At 43.0% G+C, this 26,628-nt stretch overlaps 1 protein-coding gene across 2 annotated transcripts in view; it reads right to left on the reverse strand.

Annotated features, from left to right (window-relative positions):
* Positions 1 to 488: 488 nt before the first annotated feature.
* The window catches only part of CXXC5 (CXXC finger protein 5), a 113,053-nt gene continuing 86,913 nt past the window's right edge, over positions 489 to 26,628 (reverse strand). Inside the window, exons 4-6 of one of the 2 annotated variants that reach the window (XM_063130158.1) lie at positions 18,330 to 19,273; positions 5,778 to 5,878; positions 1,658 to 1,721 (exon numbers count right to left, since the gene is read on the reverse strand). In XM_063130158.1, the coding sequence (XP_062986228.1) occupies positions 5,825 to 5,878; positions 18,330 to 19,109 (834 nt within the window). In that variant the 5' untranslated portion in view covers positions 19,110 to 19,273 and the 3' untranslated portion in view covers positions 1,658 to 1,721; positions 5,778 to 5,824. Of the gene's footprint in view, positions 1,722 to 5,777; positions 5,879 to 18,329; positions 19,274 to 26,628 lie in introns of both variants that reach the window. The other variant, XM_063130159.1, reaches the window with a different exon arrangement.

Raw genomic sequence — 26,628 nt, forward strand, 5'->3', positions numbered from 1 at the left:
TCCCACCCACCTCACCCCCCTGCACCAATCATGGCCTTAACGGCCCTCTCAATGCAGAGCCTTTAAGGCCATGATTGGCGTGGGAGGCAAGGCAGGCTTTCCAGGGCCTCCAGTAAGTGCACGATTCCCCCAGCCACGCTAATGGCATGCCGGGGGAACTGCACTTTCTGCAGGCCCTAGAAAGTGCACTTTGCTGAGCACTCATCTGGTCTAGCTCCCCAGAACAGGGACAGAGGAGCAGGGGTTGGCGAACTCACTACTCTGGAGTCACTTGCAGCTCGTGTGGCCGAGGAGAGCTGACAGCCCTATAACTTTTTGAATGTAAATGCTAGGCTGATTTCCATTTCTAAAATTGGTGACCTTTTCAATTTGAGCAAATATTCTTGTCATCAAATGTTTAGTTGTTTGCTTTTAGTTCAGCTGAATAAAAAGGCTGTATGAAACCCAGATTCAGTACACCATATACCAGCAGAACATGTTCGGCTAGCCAGTAATATCATCAGATTGCAAAAAGAAATGTCTGATTGTTTGATTTCCACTATTAAAACATTTATAATTCTCTTTAAAAGAAAAGAACCCATAAAACTAAAACATGATTAAACGCCCTCAGTTTACCAATAAAGACAAACATTGGAAATTATTGCGAAAAACTCCAGAACATATGGAAGAGGCGATTTTTTTGGTTTGGTGTCCCCACCCCAAATAAACAAACAAAAGGACCCTGCATGCAACCAAAATGGGCAGAATAATGAAGATGTAAACCATGACACAAAACATGCTTTCATTTTTATTCACAAAACAGCCTGAATTGCTAGAACATTACAAACAGCCTTTCAGTTAGTGATGGTGAGAAAGCAGGAGATGAGGGCTTTGAACAGAAGAAAAAGACTTGTATATGTTTTCAGCACAGGTTCTGCAATAGCTTATATCTGAATTCCAGTAATATTTTCAAATGGTTTCTAAAAGAGAATCATTGAAATTAGTTCTGGGTTTATTCTATGTGCATTTTTTCTTGATCTGAAATTATTATTATTATTATTTGCTTTAAAGACTTGCCAGTTTTTCCGTACAGTTTCACTTTTTAATACCAAACATCTTGCTGATTAAACCTTATCTTATGTGTATGGTTAGGGAAAGGGAAACTACTTTATTTTAAACATATTCTCATTTATAAACATGGAGTTGAGGCATTCTAGAAACTAGCCACACTATTTTTCTTTAATGATGGAAAGTAATCAAACAAAAAAATATGAATGAGTAAACAGCTGTGCTAATTACAGTAGTGCTTATTAGTAACTAGATTTAAAAGGTTACTGTAAATTTACATTCTCTACACAAGAACTGCATCTTCCACACATAAACAACATCAACACCAAAACACAGGAAAATAAATTGATTGATTGTCCATACTCTATTACGTCTTGGTACTTTATGGATTCTTTTTAAAAAATTATTTGAAAAGCAGTTAATGTTTGTTTTACTAGTACTCGAAGATGTTAAACATATGCCAAAAAATTATATAAAAAAAACAGGAATGAAATCTGCGAGAAAATATTTTTGGTTCTAAAGGAGACACAGGCGCATCCATTCATTTCCGCCAAAAAAAATCCTTGCCTGAGACAACACAAGCAAGCAGTGACATTGCACTGGATGACAGAGCTTTGGGATTCTTGTTCCTACTGAAACCACCGGAATGCAGCGCCTGTAGGAAGCATCACTTTCTGCAGAGACAGAAGAGAACAGAACAGGGACACATGATAAGCAGGAAGGAGAAGAACAACAAGCCCTGGGCAGAGTTCAGGAGTTTGCTTCTTGTAAGGAATGTCCAGAGCCACACAGCACAGAGGGTGCCCCATCTTTCAGCTGCACTGTCTCCTAGCAGTTTGATTTGGCATCCTTGTATATTTGGGATTCCAATTATACTCTCCTCCAGTTCATCCCCCCACTCAATTTCTGACCCTCCCCCAGAACTTTATACAGTTTTTCACAATGTTCACATCTTGTTTAGCAACAACCTGCACCTCACAGGACCAAATAGCCTCTTGTGGAACCTCTCAGCTCTTTGGCCAGCTATGTACGAATATTCCCCAAACTTCTCTTTCCAACTTTAAAGAGGTGCCGAGGGAGTGAAAGTGATCTGGATTCTCATTACATGAACACAGAAATAACTCCTCATTCAGTGGTTGGTCTCAGTACCTTAGAAGACATAACTGAAACTATGAGAGAAAATGTCATCTAATAAGTCTGGGTCTCTTGGAGTTTGTTTTTATTTCAATTCTGCTATATACATTGTCCATGTTTTGCACTGGAATGGATTCCTGTTCAAAGGGATGCTGTTTAGCCCCACCAGAGTTGTTGAGATGCAAGATCAGATTTGGGAATCTGCCCTTGAAGAGTGAGGGTGAAGTCAATGCATCTCCTGAAAAGAGGGAGCTTATAGTATTCCGTGCTCTAGCCTTGGCAGCCTACTAGGCAGAATTCAAGGTGTGGGACTCCAGCATCTTGACCACTCAAGCGGCACACCCCCACTGGATGATGTAAGCCTCACAGGGTAAGGGATTCATGAGCAGCAATGACGTGCTAAGGAGACACTTAAGTCTTATTGTGCCAGCATAGCTACTTTGACAGACAGGCACAAAAGTATCCCATACCTTATATGGAAGGGGCACTTCTGAGGTGGCACCTTGATCTCTTCCCAGGGGGCTGAGCACTGCTAGGGGAAATAGCAAAGTGTTGCGGCTTTACAATCTGGTGGGGGGTGGGAGGGAGGGAGGTATGGCAGGGCTACTTATCTCCCCAAACCGATTTCACCAAGCTGTGGTGTGCAGCTCTCCCGTCTACCTTTACCAAAGAAGGTTGAATAAGCAAGAGAAACAATTTAAATACTAGAATTATAGTTAAGGGAATATGGGCTTTGTTAAAATAAAAAGCTTTATTCATTCCAAATTATTCAAGCTGCAAGACCTCGGTTGGTATTGCTGTTTGAGGTTCAGTTTCATTGGCTGGTGTTTCCTATTATTCAGGGTGCTTCTCAAACAAAGAGAGTAGCATCATCCGTGGCTGCTCCACAATTGTACAATTCCTTCTGCATAAGAGGCTGGCCAAAGCTGGAGCAGGGCCATACCAATGCTTCTTTTTCATAAGGCAGTTTTGCGGGTGCTGAGATTTTAGCTGGACTCTGGGTCTTATGTCTTTGGGTTTTAATGCATGGAGGCTAGGGCTAGACGGAAACCCTGAAATCTGCGTTCAGCTCAAGTCACAGAATTATGAGAGAGAGAAAACATTCCTTCACAACACCAAGCTGACCTTCTGAACACTTCCGTTCTTGGCTGTTCTGTTTTTCAGACACATCGCTTGAAGGGGAGCGAGGGCCCAGGAAATTGCTACCAACCTGTACAGCCATACGGCGTTTAAAAGGCTGAGTGCCTAAGGAAGTTGAGAGTCCATGTTAGAATTTTAAAGGGACTCACTCTTGTCTTTTTAAATCCTGCACTGCTTCCTGATGGCTCACAGTCAGCAGTGACAAAGGGAAGGCGTTTAAACGCCAATGATCCCACATCCCTGTAGTTTCAAACAAATCCACCAGTCATTCAGGTTCCCACAGCACTATACCATGCGGTGGACAAAGTGAAGACTGGGATTTCTTTCCAAAGCTGGATTATTATAGTCTAGACAATATAGCGCTGAATGCAGCTTATTGTTGAGCAACTTGCAACACAATAATTTGTTGCACAAAAATGCTCAGGAAAATATGCTGATCGTGTACCAAATATGTCCCAACTCTTTCCCTCCCATCTTGTTTTTCTGCTTTCTTCTGTACAAAAAAATCACTATCTTTTGAAATAATTTAGACATGAATAAAATACCACCTGGAAGACCACACTTTAAATTAATACCTAATACTTTAAATATATAATTCAAAATGTAGTTTGATCAATGCACATTGACCTTTTGTTAAGAAAGGGATTAAAGATGAAGTTTGTTTCCATTGGAAACACCAACAGTTTAATAGCACTTTTACAATACGTGTTCAATTAATATTCTTGAAGTGGGATGACATATCATTTGCACACAAGGAGTTATGCAGTGTTCAGGGACTGCCACACAAGGCAGTAGGGTAACTTTGTGTGCCATTTCAAAAAAGAAAAGAAAAGGTGAAGACAGACAAGACTTCCTAGACATGGTGATAGTTGTTTCAACAAACCTTTGCTGTCTTAAAAAGATATACTGAGAATGCAGCAAATTTGCCATTGAAAACACTCCTGCCATGCATAGGGTGTATGTCTTAACTTTACCCTGATGCACTGTCAAAGGAACAGGGCATTTAATCTGTGTATTTAAACAAATATATACATATTTCTTGACAATCGGCTTTGGCTTGGTAAACATGTAGCCTGATCTGATGCATGTTACTTAGAAGCAAATCCCAGGGAATTCAGTGGGGCTTATTCCTAAGCAAGTGCTCCTACGGCCAGAGCCTAGAAGTGTTCTTAGGACTACACCCTAAAACTAATATTATCTGCTGAAATGTATCTTAGGAATCCAACTGCTCAAAAGCCTACATGTCTGTTGCATTTTTTATAGCAGTCCCCCTATCCAGACAAACTCAAATGGCTTCTACTAATTTTAGTTCTGATTGTGAATGAGCAACATTTTATCTAATAGTTGCTATCAAAATATCATAGTTGTTGGCTACCATATGCATTTACCTGCTGATGAACCTGAGGGACAGAAAATGACTTTTACTTCAAACTGAGAGAAGAACAATTATGGTAATTTGTTCTTCTGGAGAGATTCCTGCTGTGAGAAGCTCTTGGCTTAGTTTGGAGCGTGAAGACCTACTCTTTGACAGTAAGACGAGCCCCTATAGCTCCATTTTGCCTGCTGGGGTTACCGTGACCTATCACTGTGATATAATAATAATAATAATAATAATAATAATAATAATAATAATAATAATAATAATAATAATTGTACTGAAAAAGAGTGACTTTTTAACTTTCAAGGGGCTTGCCTTAAGAGTTGGCTAGTTCATAAGAAAAAAAAACCCAAAATGGGCCTGTGAAAAGCACATTCTTCAAAGGGATGTTTAAAATGAGATGGTGCAGGTAGTTTGCCTACCCTCTTCCTGTTCCAGACACAACACGGCTGAACCCCACCCCCTCCCTCCTTCTACTGTGTCTCATGAAGAGTTCACTGTCTGACTTCTACGAAGTCAAATGTAGAATTGGCTATGCAGCCTTCTCAGTTCTTTCTGATTTCTTTTACAAAGATTCCACAAGCTTCCTGATGACTGTGAGTCTGCACCAAACCACCCCTGCACCTCAATAGATTAAAATAACCCCACTAAGTTAGCATGCTGTGGAAATCCGAACATCACCAAGATTAGAACAAATAGAAGTGGAACATCCACCAGGCCCCTTTGCCATACATCACAGACAAATTCAACATTGTAAATCAGATCACATTATGTTTAACACACTGATTAACACCTAGTGCAGCCTTCCCCAAGTTTGGTCACTCCAAATGTCTTTGATTTTCCATCAGCCTCAGTCAGCAAGGCCAATGGTCAGGAATGATGGGCAGAACTAAATTATCTGAAGGGGCCTAGATTGGGAAAGGCTATTTCTGTGGTCTGTATAGAAATATCCAATATCCCTCAAAGATGGCTTTAAATAGGGATGTTTACTTGGAATACATTGATCGCATCTAATAGCCATGGGGAGAGCTAACTAATAACCTTCATGTACAGAGGCAGTAACAGATGCTCTGAGTACCTTGATGTCCAGCTTGTGATATTCCACAGGCACCTGGTTGGCTCTTGTTAAAAACAGAATGCTGGATTAGATAGACCTTGGTCTGATCTAGCAAGGCAGGGCTTGTGTTTTTGGGATTGGGAAACAAGGGAGAGAGAGAGAGATTACATAATAAATAAAATCAATGGTTGATTGCTCATCCTAACCTCTTATCTTTGAACATTAACTGCCTCAGATGCTGGAATTAAAATATTATTTTATTTTAATTTTTTCATAGGCCTTGCTATTCTGACTATGCTCCTTTTCATCCTCTAGAAATGCAACAATTAAACTGTAATCGTCAAAGTCCTTACTACAGAGTGGTTTCTACTGACATCACCAATAAAGGTGCTTACTGTGTGTAATTCATACAGGTTGCAGGATTCAGCATATTCTTGGCACAGAATTTTTGTTAGCCCAGAATTTCATAGAGTCAATATACAGGCATAACTGTAGGTTACTAGCCTCAATAAAGTTATTGTTTTGCAGTGCCAATGACTTAATGGCTTCTTGTCTACAAGACTTGAGTTACCTCATGTGAATCTTGATCAACAGTGAAAAGCAGGGGACACTGTGGAGTCTTGTCTGAAATAACTGACATGCATTTAATTCAATGGGGCTGAGATGTTTCTGGAATATCATTCCATCATAATTTACCAAGTTTCACAAGCAAAAGTAGGCACGTCTCTGCCCCAAAGATGCTTATTATCTAAAAGACACAATAGAGGACAAAAATAGGAAGGGATGCATGTGGATAGTTCCTGTTACACGCACTTAAACTTGTCTACTGTTGAGAATGAGGATTCAGATATTAACTAAAGGCCTAGTGGAAAGGGGATATTTTGAGGAGGAATTTGAAGGAAGAGCGACATAGCACCACATACAAGTTCGTAGCTAGAGTGCCAGGCATAGGGAGCACAGGCAGAGATGGGTTCTAGAGCAACAAAGCTCTATAAAAGTAGCCAAGGGTTCTGGAGTTGGAGAAGCAAAGGTAAAGGCAAGGAGTTTGTGCTAGATACTGAAGGGGATGGGAAGCCAGTGAGATTTGAGGAGTGATGTCAAATGGTCAGATCAACTCAGTGAATAGTTTCGGCAGCTACATTTGGAATAGCGGTGAACAGAGTGGCAGGGAAAGACCAGAGAGCAGGTTACACCAAGCAAGGTGGGAGATGACCAGAGCATGAAGGAAAGCACTTAGCTGAAAGGATAGAAAGAAATGGGCCAAATTTTTCAACACAGTATAGGGCGGCAAACTGAATGTTGAGGGTGGGTGCAATGGAGGAAGAATCATTGAAGGCAAAGCAAAGGCTGATTAAGCTAGCACATATTGGAGTGTGGCATACAGTCTGCAGTGCTTGGGCACGTTGCAGGCTACTTGCCCTAACTCTGCCTGAAAAGAGAGCACTCCTTGCCATTGGTTTAAATGGTACCAATGGAATGTACTCTCAAAACTGAAGGCCCAGTGATGTGGGTTTTCCAGATAAAATTGGGGGGAATTTCATGCATTTTTCTGGAAATTTTTCTTACGCCCAAAGTCAATTGGGATCTGTTTTAGTATGCCAGACTTACATTTAAGAGGTATGTCACACTAGTTTTAGATCCTGTCCAACTATCTCAAAAGGCCCAATGTATTTGACCTTAAATATTATGAGGAAAAATCAATATCACTTTTAAGTGATTTAAAAGTTATGCAAAAGAAATTGCAAGCATTGCTTTAAAATTCTAGTTATTGTTTACAGCATGATAATTCAACAGCATGTGGTCCCCCTACATTGTCTTGATTTGAAGGGGAGAAAACAGAAGACACTCATCATCGGGGCAGAGGAGGGAGGGGAAAGTTAATTACAATTTTGAAACTGCCCAATTTGACTGGTGTTGTGTCCAGTCATTTTGTTATTGTATTAATTATATGAAATAGCACATATTTATAAATGGATGCTTTTGATGAAAGGGATTGGGGCAGGAGGGAAAGACACAATGGAGCAAGCCATCTCTTCTAGCTCTCAGACTTCCAGTAAGCTTCTGTGAACTTTTTACAGGAGCTGTCATTCTATGGCCTTTCAAAAACCTGTTTTCTAACAGCACTTGCCTATAACGATGGGCTGTCATTGGAAGCCCCGCTATCTGGTCTTGCGAATGTTCATAAATGGCAATGTTAAAATCTCATTGATTTTGTTATTTCATTTTGCTGAATTCTAACTCCCCTTCCTATTAATCCTTACCTGAAGTAGCAATGCTTTTGCTGAATAATATTTGCAGCCACTTTTCCAAACGAAGCCCTTTCATCACAGGCAATTCTCACCCACGTATCAGGTTGTGGAGGCTTGAAGAGCACCACAGACATTGCTGGTTTCCCTTCCTTCAAGCACACGTGATGCCTAAGGTCTGGATTTGTCCCAGTGTCCCTTCCAAGACTGACACCACACTCCCAGCTTTTTGCATGTTCAGAAATGAACCCCTCACAAGGTCAAAGAATCCACTCAAAGGGCAGAGTGCAATTCGGTACTAACACGAACATACATTATGTTGCGCTACTGTAAGTGTTCCCCAGCGCAACGGCAATAGCATCTGCTCATGTGATGGGGTTTTGGCGGAAACCCGTCACACAAGCGCTATTGGCATTGTGCTAGAGGTCACTTCCATTAGCACAACATAATCTATGCTAGCATCAAATTGGAAACTGTCCCATGTTGCTTGGCAACACAGGACAGGAAGATTTTGGGAAGCAGGAAACAGCCATACCTGCTGTAAGGCCTGAGAGCTGTTTTTCTTTTCAGATGTCAATTTTTCCTTTTCAGATGTCAATTTTTCCTTTTGTTCTCTTTTCTTCAGTCCCTTTTATTTTCAGATTGCAATACAATCATGACTCCTTTGCCTTTTTAAAGCACCAACATGTGCAGTTCTGCCCATACTCCAGCTGGCCATGGTCAGTGAGATGAAGAAGACCATCCCAGCCTCTCTCTGTAACAACCAGCTCTGGGGCACATCTTCATGGTACACAGTCTTCTGTCATTTCAGGGTTAGAAAGAGGCAACTCCATCAGTTTATAATTGATTCGGAAAATGGAGGCACTGGGCAGCGTGACTGAATTCTTTGGCTTGGGGCTTCAATGAATGAATGAATGAATGAATGAACTTTACTTACACACACACACACCTACACACACACACCTTTCCAAGTCATTAGCTACCAGCTAGTTTGATCACTGCCTTTGCCAGTTACATCCCAGAGAAAGGTAACAATGGGCAGATTTCCTGTACCTTTAGCAATTATGTAGAAAAATGGCTTTAAAGACCTACAATTTGTCGCACCCAAGCTGCATCTGGTGAAATTCCCTTTTTAACACACTACTAAAGGTACAGAAGCCCTGCTGTCTTCATCTGCATCTGGTCACCCTTCCAGAGAGAGGCAGATTCTGCAAATTTACACTGACCTTGAGCAGTGTGCAATATCTAGTGTGGAATCTCAGTCACTTCATTTTAAGGTCACATCCTTGTGATAATATCCACATATCCTTTCATGGTGTGTTGTTAGAGGGTACTACATTGTAGTTTTCTTCCATAATAATATGCCTTCCATCACACCTTCAATGCTGCCCACTCTTCCAACACAACACATCTTTCCCAAGGACTCTGGACCAGGCCAAGTGTCTGTCTGAGCAGAAACTTAGAAATACGGAAATGTACTGCCTGAAGACACGTGGACCTATTTCCAACTCTAATCAGGCTTTCAGGAATGGTAAGGAAAGAATCAGAACTCAGATTTCAGCAAGAAACTACAGTATTTGGCTTGCTTTGGTGGTAGGTTGAGGTTTCAACAGCTCTAATGATCCAAGAATCAGAAGCAGCAGCATTTCCAGGGGTAGAGGAAGCCTTACTGTGAGGTACTGGCAGTTCTTGCAAAGTGGGAGACAGACAGATCTGAACAATCATGGACAACCAGTGGCTGTCAGCCCCATGCTAAGTAGTGGGAGGAGGAGCCTCGTGGGATTTTCTACTCGGGATGGAATGATTTAAAACAAAGCATTTTTAAATCTGTGACTTAAATCACCGAGGAGAAAATCTGATTTAAATCGTTAAATTTATCCTGGGTAAATAGTTAGTAGCACTGGCAATTGCCCTAATGAATATGGTGTGGGTGTGTGAGAGGGAGGGAGGGAGGGGGCATGAGAGGGGACACAAATGCCATGAAATGGGATGAAGGGGAGCAGAACAAAATATTGAAAAGGAGCATGAAAAGGTCACACAATTAGCTGAGTGAAATGTGGTTCGTGCACCAGACTCTGCTTGACTAATTCACTCTGCTCGCAGTGCATGTGCACATATGTGTCTTCACAACCCTTTTCCCTGGAAGGCCAAGGTCCATCTGTAAAACCAGCCTGCGCAACCTGGGGCTGCCCATGCTGAATTCCGCACACTAGCCTTCTAGTGAGTCCACACACACTTTAGCAGGCAGGCATTTAAAGTAAAAAAACAAACCACAGAGTTTTACTGAGGCCAGGGAAGGCTCAGAGGGTCAGTAGGGACGTCGAAGAAATCTGCAATGAGTTCAAATGAGTTTGGACTTTTGTGAATCAGACCGGAGGATTTCGCAGTGGACTGGCTTTTTCCGAGTCACATACCATATTTTTTCGATTGTAAGACGCACACTAATTTCAGTACCACCAACAGAAAAAAAAAACCCCTAAGACATACCTGCAATTCTAAGATGCACCCCATTTTTAGAGATGTTTATATGGAGGGAAAAGTGCGTCTTAAAATCGAAGAAACTTGCAGACCATTTTTTTTCTACTTTTGGTGAGATTTGTGCATTACAGCAAATGCTAATTTGCAAACAGGTCCAAAATTCTCATACATCCCTTTAAAAAAATATCTGATTTTACCAATGTGCAGATGATAAAAACAAAAGATGCCCAACAATCCGCGAAATATAGATTTAATAAAATCCATACATCCCTAGCCAGAACTTGTGCAGAACATGGATGTAAACAACCCTGTGCATGTGCCCTGGCGCCTTTCCCTTCTCACATGCTTTTCAATTAAAATATTAATAGCTTAGATGAGGTAGGGTTATCTACCACCTTTGCACTATGTCACTAATGACTCACAGGACACCGATTGGCCTATTTTCCTAAGCGACACGTAAGAGGCCTGGGCGAGATCTACACCAAGCAGGATATAACACTGTGAAAGCAGTTTGAAAACGGTATATGGGATGTGTCATGGGCCCCAACAGTTGTCAGTGCACTTCAATACTGTTATAAAGCAGTAGTGTAGATCCTGCCCTGGCCTGGTTGGTAGCTGGGAGGTTTTATATTTTTGAAAGTAGGTGGGATTATTTTTCCCCCTTTGTGTTCACTTCTGAACCCTGGTTAGGAGAATGTACATCACCTTCCACTTACATTAAGGTTGTACAGATTTTGTTTAATCCATCCCATCTGTGTTTCACAGATTGTCATGTGTCTTTTGTTCCATTATCTGTTCACTGACAGAATCAGATTCTTTCTCCCTCTTCAGAAAAGTACAAAAAAATTCAAAATTTATATAACTTTCACTTTCACATAACATCCTGTATATTTTCTTAGCTCAACATACAATCAATGAGCAGAGCACGCACAAGAATCACTGCTACACAGTGGGGGGTAAAGAGAGATCAGAGATGTATAAAACATTGTGGGGTATGTTTTGTTTTGTTTTTTAAAAAGTCATTTATATTTGTGTGTTTTTCAGCAACTTTTGTATCTTCATACGAATTTGCATACAATTCCAGAAAGTAAAAAAAAATGGTCTGGAAGTCCACAGAAGCCACACGACTCTGAAATATGCCAGTCCACTGTAGAAGCCACACATCAGTTTAACAAAAATCTGAAGTTGTCTGAATCCATTTCAGATTTCTCCAACATCCCTATGGTAGCATCATCAAGGAATGCCCACTGTTGCACATGTTGATTGGTGCCTTCCATGCATAGCTACTGTGGAGGCAAAGTTTGCAAGTGACATTGTGATGGCAGTTTCTAGGAACATTGTGGGAATTTCTACATTATCACTTGTTTCTACAGCTACCGATGGACCTTCTCCTTGAAAGACGGCAACATATTTACCCTGGAGGACTGGCTGTCAGCATAATGCAGCTATAGGATTGCCTGATCCCTTAACTGCTTTGAGTACTCAAATGCTTAAAATCTAGGTGGAAAAATGGAGGGGAATCCACCTTTGAATTTGAGAATATGAGCTGGAGGACCACTTTCGCCCACAAGGTGAAGCTGAGGCACAAGTGGACTTTCCGCTGTAAGCTGTAATGTATGAAAAGGGAACTTGTGCATCTCTTCCTGTATCTGCCACTGTGTATCACTCTATGGGGAAATGCACAGGTTATCTTTTATATTACGACTGCAACATCTAATGTAAAATACACATTGTGATGGTATCAACCTGCAAGTTTCCCCGCAAACAGCAGTCACTGAAGGGGAGCAAAACTCACAGCAGGATAACCACACATCATTTTTTGTGCCCACAGAGACCACGTGGGAGAGAGGAGGAGTCACAGGCTGTTCTTTCAGATGGCAGCTCTGCATCTGTAGTGGTGTCCAATTTCAGCTACAGGGTCACACTTTGGGTCATTTTCTAGCCACTTGATTACAAATGTTAAAAATGTGGTTATGGAAAACTGACATGAGAAATTTCAGTGCCAATGTGCTACAATGTAGGCTTGTGCCTGTGAGATCTAGACCACTCTCCAGAACTTGGCTTCGATCCCTCTGCCTAAACCATCTCACAGGGCTGCTGTGAAGATAAAAGTGAGAACAACACCAATACATGCTCCTTGAGGGAAAGGGAAGATAGAAATATGATAAATGACCCTAAAAGTGCTAAGACAACAGGACCGGTTCGCACGACACAACAGCCCACCTTGGTTTATTTGACCCAAACTGAGGCTGTGGTGCATGTGGCCACCATTTTGTGTATCCAACTCTTCTTCAGCGGTTGTTGTGTCATTCAAACTTGGCAAGCGTGTATCATGCAAGGGTTAAACAACCCTCGCATAAACCTAGAACACACCATGGGTTATGCGGGGGTTGCTTAACCCTTGTAGAGCCCATCCTCACGAGGTTTGCATGACAACCCGAGCGGGAGTTGGATATGCAAAGTGGCACCCACAACAGCCATGGTTTATCATGGGTTAAACAGCCCAAGACAAGCCGCCAGTGTCATGCAAAACAGTTTGATAAGGGGCATCTCAGAGGGAGTGGCAAAACATTTTCCCATCTTCCTTTTACTTATTGACTTCTATCTGTATGACATCCTGAAACTTCCCTAGATAATATGTTCCATTACACAGCAGTTTATTTTACACCTGGAAATTCCTGCAGGGGCCCACCTAAATTCTGACAAATATACTCACAGGAAACATTTTATTTCCTACTCACAATAGCCATTATGACAAGAAAGTGGTTACTGCCTATTTATGGAGTCCAATCCAATGCCTACTTTCCCAAGAGTGAGTCTCACTGACCGGATTTGAATAACATGACAGCCAGCAGTGGCTTAATTTACCTGTGGGGGCTGACGTATTGTGATGGGCATCAATAGACATCATTTTTGCACGGTGCCTGCAGGCGTCCAGCTTGCCGTGGTTTGTCGTGACATGGAAACAGGCGGCAGGGGTTGTTTGAGGTTTAGACAACCATCAAATAACTCAGGGTTTGTTTTAGGGGCAAACAAAACTCTTGCTGCCTGAGTTTGGATGACATAACAAGCCACGACAAGCCAGGCGTCTCTGGGTGGTATGCAAAAGTGACAGCTGCGAGCGCTCAGTATGATATGACAGCTCCTGCTTGCAGGACATAGAATAGCAGAGTTGGAAGGGACCTACAAGGCCATCGAGTCCAACCCCCTGCTCAATGCAGGAATCCACCCTAAAGCATCCCTGACAGAGGGTTGTCCAGCTGCCTCATGAAGGCTTCTAGTGTGGGAGAGCCCACAACCTCCCTAAGTAACTGATTCCATTGTCGTACTGCTCTAACAGTCAGGAAGTTTTTCCTGATGTCCAGCCAGAATCTGGCTTCCTTTAACTTGATCCCGTTATTCCGTGTCCTGCACTCTAGGAGGATCAAGAAGAGATCCTGGCCCTCCTCTGTGTGACAACCTTTTAAGTATTTGAAGAGTGCTATCCTGTCTCCCCTCAATCTTCTCTTCTCCAGGCTAAACATGCCCAGTTCTTTCAGTCTCTCTTCATAGGGCTTTGTTTCCAGACCCCTGATCATGATGCTGGTCTAGCATGTCCTGCAAACCAGGTCTCTCTATTGATGGGGCTTGCTCCTAGGTAAATGGGCAAAGGATCGCAGTATTAAGATATATGAACAGACCTAACAGGTCTCTCTTTTATTTATTTGTTACCACGTCTAAACATAGCAAGGCAAAGTAATTAATTCTTCACTCAGAATAGGCCTGCTGGCATTTGGGAGATGGCGGTCCTAACTCCCAAGATCAGAACAAATGTGTTCCAAATGGAACACATAATAATCTGATGGCTCAGTTTCAATTATTCCAGATTCCCAGCCAATCACAAAGCAGGAAAGCAATCAAGCGATGGGTTTGCTGCGTCATTTAACTTCCCACAAAGTCCTAAAACGTAGAGAAGGTGGGAAAATACGTCAGCCTAATTTGCATTGTAGAATCCGTTTCCCCGCTTTGAACCTCTTTAGGAGTGGTGGACTTTCCCCTATCCCCTTTTCCAGGTCTCTGACACAGCGAATTAGAAAAAAGTATAGAATTTAGCTATACAACAGCTTTGAAAGGTCTCAGTCCTCAAAGGTATCACCACCACCCAGATCAAACTCCTCCCACAGACAGTAGATTTGAGCAAGTCAATCTCCAAATAGGAGATAAAATATCAAAGTGGCTAAATTTTGGGCTGCTGCAATTGCTTGTCGGCATGGGATATTAAATGTCTGGCAATGTTTTTACTTGCTAAATCTTGTATTTTTATGAGTGGGACATGTGCATTTCCCCACTGCTTATTCAATTTTACTTTTTAAAATTTTACTGCAACTGCTTTTATATCATTGTATTCACAGTGCTATTCTACTTTGCTGGTCTTGTGACCCTAATAAACTACTATTAGGTATGCATACCAATCACATACTAATTGGAAAAAAATACGAATGTGGCTAAAAAGAGAGCAAGAGATCTTATCCTCTGTGCAAAATAGCACCTCTATTGCAACTATAGTGCCCTTAGCTTTCACCAACTTCACAGAAAATGTCTTGAGGAGGAGCACAGCCAGACAATACCTCATTGCTCTATTGTCTAAGTATCAAAAGTAGATTAAATGGAACTGAAGCGGGTGTTAGAAGATGCAATTCCTTTAAAAATTAGCCAATTGCCCAGCAATCATTCACAAACTGGAGAAGGGGTCTATACCTTTCAGAGACCAGCCTCAGAGGTGTTGCGGCTGTGTGTGCTACACCGCCTTCCCCCAAGTACTGATCAAGGGGAGGCCAACTGACCAAGGAGACAAGACCTGGCGATACAGTACACATCTCTGCAACAGCAATAAAGCTGGGTTTTTAAAGGCACATGCTCCCTTCTTGAGACTGCAGCTTGACAACCCTGCATCTCAAGAAACAACAAAGCACCTCATTGGTCGAATTAATCCATCATCTAAATCAAGGCTGAAAGAGAATGAAAGAACTACACTACATGTGAATGCTGACGGCTGCTGCTTCTATGGAAAAGCAGTTTTAGGAGGGGGCAATTTGGAGCAGAGAGGTGCCGAACCCTCTCCCTGAAGACTGCTTCCCCCATACTGGAGCTGGGGGGAGGATTAAGCACCTTCTCCTACCACCATTTCTCCATTCTGAATCACCAATGCCCAATTCTCAAATTGCACCTCCTTTTTTCTTGAAGAAGCAGCAGCTGTCATAGCTTTGGTGTGCATACTCATGTGTAACGAGTAGTTATGCCCAAAGATTCCTGCTTTTCTACCTCATATTGCCCTTCTGCAATTATTTTGAACACGTTGCAAATATTTTATTCATTCTCTTCTACAAAAATGAATAACACATGCAAATAAAGAATTGCCTTTATATGACATTGCACATGTTTTCAAGTGAGATTTTGAGAACTTACAGTGGAAAGTGGGTGAAATGCTTTCCAAAGTACCCCACCGACTATAAATCCACGCTTTAGATCTGAGGCTGTGTCTATGCCAGCCTGATAGTCCGGGCTGTATATCCAAATGATGTACAGGGGCTCCTGCGGGCTGGGGGGACGGGCAGGGTTTTTCCCAGGGATAAAGAAACCCTGGGAAAACCCGATTCTTCCCACAGTCTCGGGACCATCCCAAGACCACGGAAGGTGTGGGCGCCCATCCTACTTGGCGCCGTGCTTACTCATGAGTAAGCAATTTCGCCACCCCTGGGATGGTAGGGAGGGGTTTGGGGGTGGTTTCAGGTTTGTTTTAAAAAAACTACTTACATTTTCAATGGTCTTGTGTGAGCAGCCCCACTGCTTTAAAATAAATAAATGGTGCCCGCAGTGTCCCTGGATGTGGCACGGGTGTGTGGACCCAAGGCGAGGATCTCAGAACCAGGAAACCCTGAGATCCTCCCCCCTCCCTCCCAGAAGGCCAGGAGGTGTAGAAAGGACCATACAGACAGCTCTACTGTGAGGAGTGAATACGAACCCTAAACCTCCACTCATCTGGGAAACTGACAGTTTAGCAAAGTAAAAACTATGTTGCATCTTAAAAATACCAAACATGTCTAACTTTTCAGATAATTTAGTTTACTGGCAGCATGTATGTCCTTACCTTGCTCTGTTGGCATTTCAGATGAATCTGATTATTCAACCCCTTTTGTTCTTTTGTTTGAGGTCTTCCACGACACGCTTGTCATGTGCTATTTCACAGTGTTTAGCAACAAACTTTCAAATTACAAGGAAGACTTGGGACTGCTCTTTGTTTAGACAGACATCAGTGATATTTACTAAGTTAAATCCCATTGACAAGAAGAGTTTGCCACAATAAAGGCTATAGGCACGAGCTATTTGGCAAAGTCAAGGCAGGTTGACATCTGTGAGGAGAAACACATCACTCCTCCCTAGGAAGACTCCAGGCAATAAGATCCCGCTGCATTTAATATGGGTCCCATTCTTTCAAAACGAATTGTAATGTGGATTCCCTGATCAACGGCATTAATTTTCCACAAGCTCATTTGTCATTAACAAGATACTTTTCAAAGGACTCAAAGGACACATTTATTATTAACCAACACCAATGGCCTAGACGTAGGGAAGACCCACAGAGCACATGCCTAACATGCAGAATCCTCAGCTCAAGTTCCTGCGCCTCCATGTTAAAAGGATTTTGGATAGTTGGGCTGGGACTTCAGATAGTACTAACACTCAAGAGTTTAGGTTCGTTTCAGTACAAAGCAGTTCTATACACCAAGCTGAAAAAGTCAAATGTTCAAAACTGGCCTGTGGTCATCACTAGAGAAACCTTTAGGTTCAGTAAGGTCTGGTCTTTGAAGAGACCTTGTTGTCGTGTTTGTCGCGTTGCATATTAATCTAGAGAGACGACTAGCACTACATTTTAAGATAAATAAAGCTCAGTTGCTAGAAGAAACTAAGGTAAATTGGTGGGTGGCCATCTTGTTTTCTTCCTGTGTTACAAAAGGCCCAGTTCTCACAAACAGCATTTTAAGTGGAAAGCCTCTGTCTGGACTGGCTTCTGACTTCAGTGTTCCACATGAAGAAAAGCACGCTCTACAACATACTGAGTGCTGGCATAACGTAATGGCTAGCAGCATAACCCTATGCATATCAAAGGTATGACTAATTGAGTTCAGTGGGGCTTATTCGCAGGAAAGTAGGTATAGGACTGCAGCCTAAAATACTGTGCTAGCAATCAAGAAATCCCTGGTTCAACATCACCTCAGCTATAATCCCAGTAAGGCAAATTTCTCAGCCTCCGCTTTCCACCCGCAACATGAGGACAATAGTACTGATGTTGTAGAGATTATAAAAAGATAACGTATGTGAAACAGTTTGAATAATCCAAAGCACTATATACCGTATTATAATGAGCACAGAAAATTAGCATATCAGGGAGAAGATCAGGGTGGACCCCCTCTCCCCGACATGCTATTTTGTACACGCAGGGATCTTTTTCCCTGTGGAGATGCAATCAATCACGTCAGCCCCCAGATCCAGTCCAAGACGGTCCAGTCCAGACATAGTCTGACCACTTCATCAGCTGTTTGTGAAAAGTCAACGTTAGAACCTCCAGTGCTACTCACAGCATCACAGGAAGGAAGCCCAATCTGAGACAGTTTCTCTGTTGATTCCTAATCATAGCTGGGTGTACGTGCATGGGTGAGAAGACTGGGGCCACATGGAACATAAAAGAGAAGGGCTGCTAACAGATACAAACCCCTGACACCTCCACATCCAGTCCTCCTAAATTGGCATTGTGTTTCCACACAGAGCAGCGGAGGGGGAGCTATTAAGACACCTGACCAAACCCAATTACCTCCAGTGCAGCAGAAGGCTTCTTTTTAAGTTCCTCACATTTTCGGAATTTGCAAATCTGGTGCCCAGTTTTACGGTTCCTACAACTGCTGCACTGCTCACAGTTTATCCGTCTTCTGCAAGGAGGGCACATGCCACATCGTTTCCGTTTCTTTTTCCCTGAATTGATGGCAGATGCCAATTCATTCTGCATTGGGTACTCTGCTAAGCCAGCCATATGGAGTGCACTCTCTGCCAGAAACACACCAGCAGGGGTCATGATGAAAAGGCCAGGGTTGATAGGAAAGGCCCCCAGGTAAGGGAAATCGGATGGGCTGTTCATCGTCTCAGCAGCCGAGACGGCTTCCATGTCTGAGATGCCCGTCCCGTGGTCATTAGGCAAGGGAATGTGCTCCTGGACGACCCTTTTGAGCAGCTCTGTAGACTGAGCAAACTGTTGCAAGATGTTCTGTCCTTCAGAAGAAAGATCTGATTTGCTCAGCATGTCAGAGATGGTTTTGTGCTTTGAGGTAGAATTGCTTTTATCCATAGTTGCTTCATTGCCGTTGGCTACGAGGGCACCTTTCTCTGAATGTTCGCTTAATGAGCTGGTGCTACCAAAAGTAGAGTAGTGGGAGAGCGGCCGAGACTTCTTAAGACTTTTGTTCAAAGGTTCACTTATTATCCCACTTTTGTTCCTCCTTTCCGAATTGACCAAAGGTGGAGAGTCATCCACGCCATTGCTTTTTTCCAGCAGGCCTGGTTTGAGGCCAGTGTCTTGATGACAGCCAGGATCAGACATGTTTCTTTAACAAAGAAGAGACCAGAAAAAGCAACAACCCCGCTCACTGTGGACAATAACCAACCACCACAGTATCAACACCAATCACAAAAAATGGAAGGGGCGACGTCTGTCTTCAGTGCAATTTCAGGGTCGTTACAACATGTCCTGCAGGCTTCATACGGCTCTGGAAATATATATAAAAAAGGAGGGGGAAATTAGTGAAGAGTTAGTATCTTGTAAAGCAAATGGATTTTGTCTTGTTTTTCACTTAGATCCGCCCAGATCCTTTCCTTGTGATAAAGTCAGTTCTGGTCTCATCCACACCCACCTCAATCCTCCCCTCTGAGAAGAGAGAGGTTTTAACTTGACTCGTTTCTTGTGGATCCCAACCTAGCTTGGCTTCAGTTGATGGCTTACCACATGCTCAGTCAGTGCTTGTAAACCTATTGCAGTGTGAATGCAAACATGTGGGAGGCTGCAACTGCTACATACAAACACGTGAGAAATAAGGCACAGACTCAAGCCGTTCAATTTGTAATAGTTCAGGGATCTCCTCATATGCTTCATCAACATTTGTACACCATAACATGACAGTGGAGTCTTATTGAGCTAAACCAGAGCTGGCCTGATACAGAAGCAATGTAATGCAGCCAATTCAGGAAGCCCATTCCAGAGGGCGGGATTTTACCGCCTCCGACCTCCATCTCTGACCATCATTAACAATATCAGCTCTAATCTGAGGGAGGGCTGCTGCTGAATAAACTGTAAGTTGTTATTTGGTGGGTTTACAATTTATTATTGTTCATTTCTTTAGGTGACAAATGGATTCCACATCTGATACAAGGAGAAGGGCTGTAGCTTAGTGGTTGAGCACATACTTTGCATGCAAAACTTTTTTATTAATCTTTATTTCCTTCTATTGTGAATTTAACAAAACAAAACAGAAAACAAATTGTGCAAAGAAAAAGAAATTACATGCATAGAAATATCAATATTCCATCAAGTAAAATATTCTTTAAAAGGGGGGATTATGCGTAAATTTCAAGAAAAGCAGACCAAATATTCATATATTTATCCACTCTCAAAACTTCCCAAATTCAATCCCTCACACTCCCAAGTGGGACTGGAAGAGTCCCCTGTCTGCAACTAGACAACACTGAGCTAACTCAGATCAATAGCGGTCTAACTCAGTATAATGTAGTGTTCCATGTTCCTAATGGGCGGCAGGAGGGTAGAGAAGACATATTCCACTTAGATGGACAAAACAAACATAAGTAAAAACACAGAGCCAGCAACCTTGTGGTATTGAAACCATACTCAAGCATTAACAAGTACAAGTTCTATTCATTCAAAAGAGCAGTCAAGATTCCAATGACCCTTCTGGTTCTGAATAGGGATGCCACAAGAATTTTCATTCAAAACAAAAGTTGCTTTTACTGCTAAATGTCCCAGACCGGGAATAGGTTTGGATATAGCAGTGTTGGATTCAAGAAGTAGAAAAGGAAGTGCAACTATGATTCAGATTTGCATTAATTTCTATGCCTGTCTGAGTGTGCTTTTGAAAAGGGAACCAAGTGTGCAATTCAGCTAATTGTGCATGTAAGGGGTAAGAATGATTCAAACCTCTACTATCCTCAGGACAGCATGGGTTAGATCCAATAAGGAGCACATAGGGCAACAGCTGCATGTGACACACCTTCTGATCCTAGTAGATCCATGCCAATGCAAGGATCTGAGCAGATTTGGTTGTGATTAAATTATGCAAATTCATCCATTTCCAGTTCTTTTTGCGGAGGTAAAAATGTCAACCTATGCAGAAACTCTCCTCAAATTCAGTTATCTCTCTAGCCACTTGGAGAACCGGTGCCCAAAGACAGGGTGGTTATCAAGATAATGCAATTTAAAATGTCAATTTCAATGCCCTGCAGACACATGACAAGGGTCTGTCTTCTCCAATCGCTGTTTCTCCTGCCCATATAGTCACTCAGAAGGGCATAAAACAGGTAGTGGAGAGGGGGGAGGAGGATTTGAGTAAACCTCTAAGGCTGTTTGGCACCTGTGTGGTTTCTGTGATGCTAGAGATAATGGTGACTTGGCAAGCTGGCTTTTACAGATGCTTTTTCCATGTGGCTCACTCACCCCACTGCCTGACTATGCCAACTCCTGGTGCTGCTGGCACTCTCTATTCAGATGCTTTAAAAATGACTGTAAAGAAAACTGGTGTTAAGGGTCGTTTGAATTCTTCTTCTTTTTTCCTATAAGGAGAGACAACCAGAGCTGCTCTGTAAAGGCAGATCTCACAGCCAAGATACGGCAGCAGATTCTGACAGTCAGCTGCCATGGTATTGTGTTTAGCGATCGAATTTCAACCACTCCACTGTGGAGTGCCCCTCCAAGTGCCCCTCACTTGTGTTAGTGAGTTACAGCTACTTGTGAAAGGAAGGGCTACAGACCGATGGAGAAATGCAATAAATTTGGCACAACCAGAGCAACAGGTTCAGACAAAAAAAAACCTAATTTCCCCATTCAAATCTTATTTTAATGGGATTATTTATGCCCAAGCTATCAACAAATACACTCACCAACTCACCAGCCCCTTGCTCAGGCCCCTGTTCAACTCAACTCGAGAGAGGGGCTACCTCCCTTCCCCCTATTTGTGAAGAGGAAAGGAGGGTCTCTTTCTGTGCTGCTGAGCTGTAAAGCCAGTAGCGCTTCTGCTTGCTCCAAATCCCCATATGCTATGACAAACTCTCTCTACACTCTTCTCAGCCAGGAGAGAGATTTCTCGTGATATGTTGTTGAGCTGAAGAGAAGCAGCAGCAGCTCAAGAGAGCTGCTCCTCCTGCCAGCTCCAAATCCCAGGGCGATATGAAGCACACACACACCCCAATCCAACGTCCCCCAACCCTCTGGCACGTGCGGAAGTCTTGGAAGAGAGATGGAGTCAGTGGCAAACACAAAATTATGGCTTGGCTGGTCCAGCTTGTCAGGCATGAAAACTGGAAGACCAGCGTAACAGCTGTGCTATCTCCCTTTCCTCAAAAGTTTCACTCCACCTGCACTGGCACTTTTATTTGTGTGGAAGAAACGGTGGTGTATCCCTGGGCAGCACCCATAAATCATCACAATGCATGGCCCAAACCCCTTACAGCCTCTACCATCCAACCCAGTTGTACAAATGTGACTAACAAAAATACCTCATTGGAAAATCATTGGGTTCGAAATGGCATAGAGAGCTTCCTTGGAAAGAAGACACTCCCCACTGCAGACATGTAGAGGGTGATGAGGATGGGAACAGAGGTGCCAGAGGACTCATCTCTACTCTTCCTCCTTGTGTGTAGAGTCTCCCTACTTTAAGCAATAGGAGAACTGAGCAGAAAATAGGGGAAAGTGGCTGTGCATAATTTAAGCTTGAAAGTTTAAGTAAATACTAGAATCCAGACAAAACGGAGGTGCTCACTGTCAAAGGCCGCCACCTGGATTTGGAGGTGTGTCAACCAGTTCTGGATGGGGTTACACTACCCCTGAAAGACTGTGTTCGCAGCTTGGGGGTGCTTCTGGATCTGTCGCTCCAAATGACAGCCCAGATAGATGCGACGGCCAGGAGTGCTTACTATCAGCTTCGGCTGATACGCTAGCTGTGCCCCTTCCTAGAGTCGGAAGACCTAAAGACGGTAGTGCATGCGCTGGTAACTTCAAGGCTTGACTTCTGCAATGCGCTCTACATGGGGCTACCTCTGTGCCTAGTCCGGAAACTTCAATTAGTCCAAAATATGGCAGCCAGGCTGGTCACTGGTACACCTAGAGGTGACCACATTACACCAGTTTTAAAATCTCTTCACTGGCTGCCGATTAGTTTCCGGGCGAAGTACAAAGTGTTGGTTATTACCTTTAAAGCCTTACATGGTTTGGGTCCAGGCTACCTGCGGGATCGCCTTCTCCCGTACAATCCGCCCCGCACACTCAGGTCCTCTGGGAAGAATCTACTTCAGCTAGCAAAACTAGATTAACAACTGTTACCCAGAGGACCTTTTCTTCTGCTGCCCCCAGATTGTGGAATGGCCTGCTGGAGGAGATTCGTCAACTTGACAGTCTTTTAGAGTTTAAAAAAGCAATAAAGACTGATCTATTCCGGCAAGCCTATCCAGTGAAATTTTAGAATGTTTTAAGGATGTTTTAAAGATGTTTTAATCATGTGTGGCATGTTTTTAATCACTTTTTAACATGTATTTTATATCATGTTTTTATACTGTTTGTTTTATTCTTTGAATGGTTTTCGTTTTTGTGAACCGCCCAGGGAGCTTCGGCTATTGGGCGGTATAAAAATGCAAATAATAATAATAATAATTGCCCATCATTACTCACACAGCACATTAGGGTGGCAGAATTCTAGTGGCAACAGCTTCTATGACCATCCTCCATTTTTAGAATTTCCCCAGACAACAAATCATAGATAAGATTGAAGACTACAAGTATCGAGTGTATTTCTGTCTTAATTATTTAGTAATTTTAAAAAAGACAACAGCTGATCATATGGACTACAAGATTAATATATGGTGTCTGACCAATGAATTTCATTCTGGTTCTCCATTCTCAAACCCAATACTCAGTCCAATGTATTGAATTTGTCTAACTCTCAACAATTCAGGGATTGCACCCTTTCTACCACTTCACAAAGCTGAGGTGAGGTCAGGCTCAAATTATAAGATCCATAATGTTATATAGCAGCGGTCCCCAACCTTTTTGGCACCAGGGACCGGTTTCATGGAAGACCATTTTTCCACGGACCGGGGGGGGGGGGGGATTGAGGGGATGGTTTTGGGAAGGCCCACCCCCACCCACCCCACTCCAGTGTCCTGGCTTCGCTTCGGCTGGGCAGGCAAGATGGCGCCCCGTGCCCAGGTACGCTGGGGTGGGGGTGGGTGGGTAAAAGCAGCTCACCTGCGCAGCCCAGTTCCTAATAGGCTACAGACCAATACCGGTCCGTGGCCCGGGGGTTGGGGACCCCTGTTATATAGCATCAGTGAAAAAAGCAATACGCATAGGAAAAAACAGAAAAGATCAGGGAACCATAAATAGTCTTGTCAGGTTCCCAGTGTTGACCATATTTCTGGCAGCTGTAAAATGAGAGACAGTTGGGTGGGGATCCACCATTAGCTTTCAAACTGTCAAGGGTCATTGAAGCTGACCTGGGCCACCAAAGCTCAGCGCAAGATCACAGACAAGCTTTCACCATAACTTATGGGTCCTGGGGATGATGTTACTTGACTTCAGTATAACACTACACATTTCACTATATACCAAAGGAGAATTATTGTGGGATTCCACAAGACACACTACAGATTTTGTAATTCACACAATTTTGTGCCACAATAGTCAGAAATCCTACAGTATTCCCCCCCCTCCCCGCAAACAAAACCTTGGTTCCAGTTTTGGCCCTCCCACTCTACATCCTGATAAACAGAGAGGGCATGCGCCACAAAACCAATTCCTTTGAGATTCCCTTTGCATACTCTGCAACCTATTGTTTGAATAACCCAGTGACCTTTTGCTGCGGAGGTTGCAAAGACATTCCAGAATTGGAGCTAGCTTAGACGCACTCCTTGAGCCATGAGTCAGATAGGGGGCCACTGGAAACAAAAACAGCAACTGCCATCATTCTTCCGGTCCAAAAGGAAAGAGCACTCAAAAGGCCTTGTATTCCTTTGGTAATGCACAGGTAGCTCTTTGCCCATAGAATCATAGAATAGCAGAGTTGGAAGGGGCCTACAAGGCCATCGAGTCCAACCCCCTGCTCAATGCAGGAATCCACCTTAAAGCAGCCCTGACAGATGGTTGTCCAGCTGCCTCTTGAAGGCCTCTAGTGTGGGAGAGCCCACAACCTCCCTAGGTAACTGGTTTCATTGTCGTACTGCCCTAACAGTCAGGAAGGTTTTCCTGATGTTCAGCCGGAATCTGGCTTCCTTTAACTTGAGCCCGTTATTCCGTGTCCTGCACTCTGGGAGGATCAAGCATTATTCTCTACGTTTTGAGAAGGACTACAGAATTTAAACACCCATACGCATTATAGTGAGAGAAACATACAACGGGTCAAAGAAGACCTAAGGTTTTACTTGGCTTGGAGCCATAATGGTAATATGCTGGACCACACCCGCAATGAGCTGGGAATGCAAGGATGGTGAGGCAGAAGGAGCACAGCTGAGACTTGAGAGACAATTCATCGGTCATCACTGCTGCCCCCGAAACAGAATCCAGACATGTTCATTGCCGTACGGTAACTTTTAAAAAATTCCTCCAGCCTGCCCATTGTATAAACCAAGCATGGGAAGGGGTTTCTTTATTAAAATCTTCCTAAACTTCCCTCATGCCTCAGAACCAAACTATGATGCTTTATTCAAATGTACATACAGCTTTAGCCAGGAAGACAAAAACATCTGTCTGTGAACCTTACGCTAAAAGATTTCTGCAGCCCCAAAATACAAATTCTACGGTTGGAGAATCTGCTGAGTCAGTGAGCATCATAACAATTATTTTGCAGAATTTTTTTTTTTTTTTACAAAGAAAGTTCTTTTTCCTGCCTACAGTAATCTCTCACTTAAATTTTGCTATTTTCAACTATGGGGAAGGGTAGAATTTTCCATTTTCCTTCCACAGTCATAGGGATCTTGCTCTCGCCCAGCTCCTTGCCGCCCCCAGAAAAGCTGAGTTTTTTCATTAGATGTCATTGTGTCCATGCTGGGCAGTGCAGTTCTTCCAGCTGGATCTTGTGTAAGAGATATAAAAATTTCTGGAAATTCTGAAACCAGGGAGGGGGGAAATGGGTATAGGGGTGAACCCACCATTTTTGAAAACATTGAAATATTTCAGTATTTACTTTATTTTACTGTTTTAGGGCACAACACCAGTTGCCACCCACTAGATGAAAGTCTCCAGTCTCAGAGGATTCCAAGTACCCTATGCCTTACTGAGTTGCTAGCATAGTGCGGGGAGTGATGGAAGCGCTTTTTGCCTCTCTGTCCTTCTTTTTGTAATTTTATCTTTAGAAGGGCCTCTGAGCCCATCTAGGGGAAGCACACTGCCAAAGGCAGAGGCAGAGCTGGAGAGGACATAGGGTTTTGTGTATCCTGGCCTCTCCTCTCCCCTCCCAACCCCACCTACCAGAACTCCCCTTTTCCAGAGTTCTGCAACCACATACCCTTGCTGACCTGGACTATTCATAGGACACTGTTACTTGTGGCTGAGCACTGTATTAGACACTGTGGACTTGGGAGACTGCAAGTGTGCTATTATTTATATCTTGTGGCCCTCCGGTGTTTTGGCCTGCAACTCAGCCATAACTAGCAATAGCCAATGCTGAGGGATAACGGGAGTTGTAGCCCATACGTTGTCCACCTCTGACTTACATGACTGCTGATTACTCTCAGGATTATAGTAAGGGGATAAACTCTTCCAAATTATTAGCTCTTCCAGCATTCTTTGGCTTCTGAATTTCTGATGAATGTCTAAACACATCTTAGCCATAGAATCAAAGAATAGC

The sequence above is a fragment of the Elgaria multicarinata genome, chromosome 7 (assembly GCF_023053635.1).
Source record: "Elgaria multicarinata webbii isolate HBS135686 ecotype San Diego chromosome 7, rElgMul1.1.pri, whole genome shotgun sequence".
Classification (NCBI taxonomy): domain Eukaryota; kingdom Metazoa; phylum Chordata; class Lepidosauria; order Squamata; family Anguidae; genus Elgaria; species Elgaria multicarinata.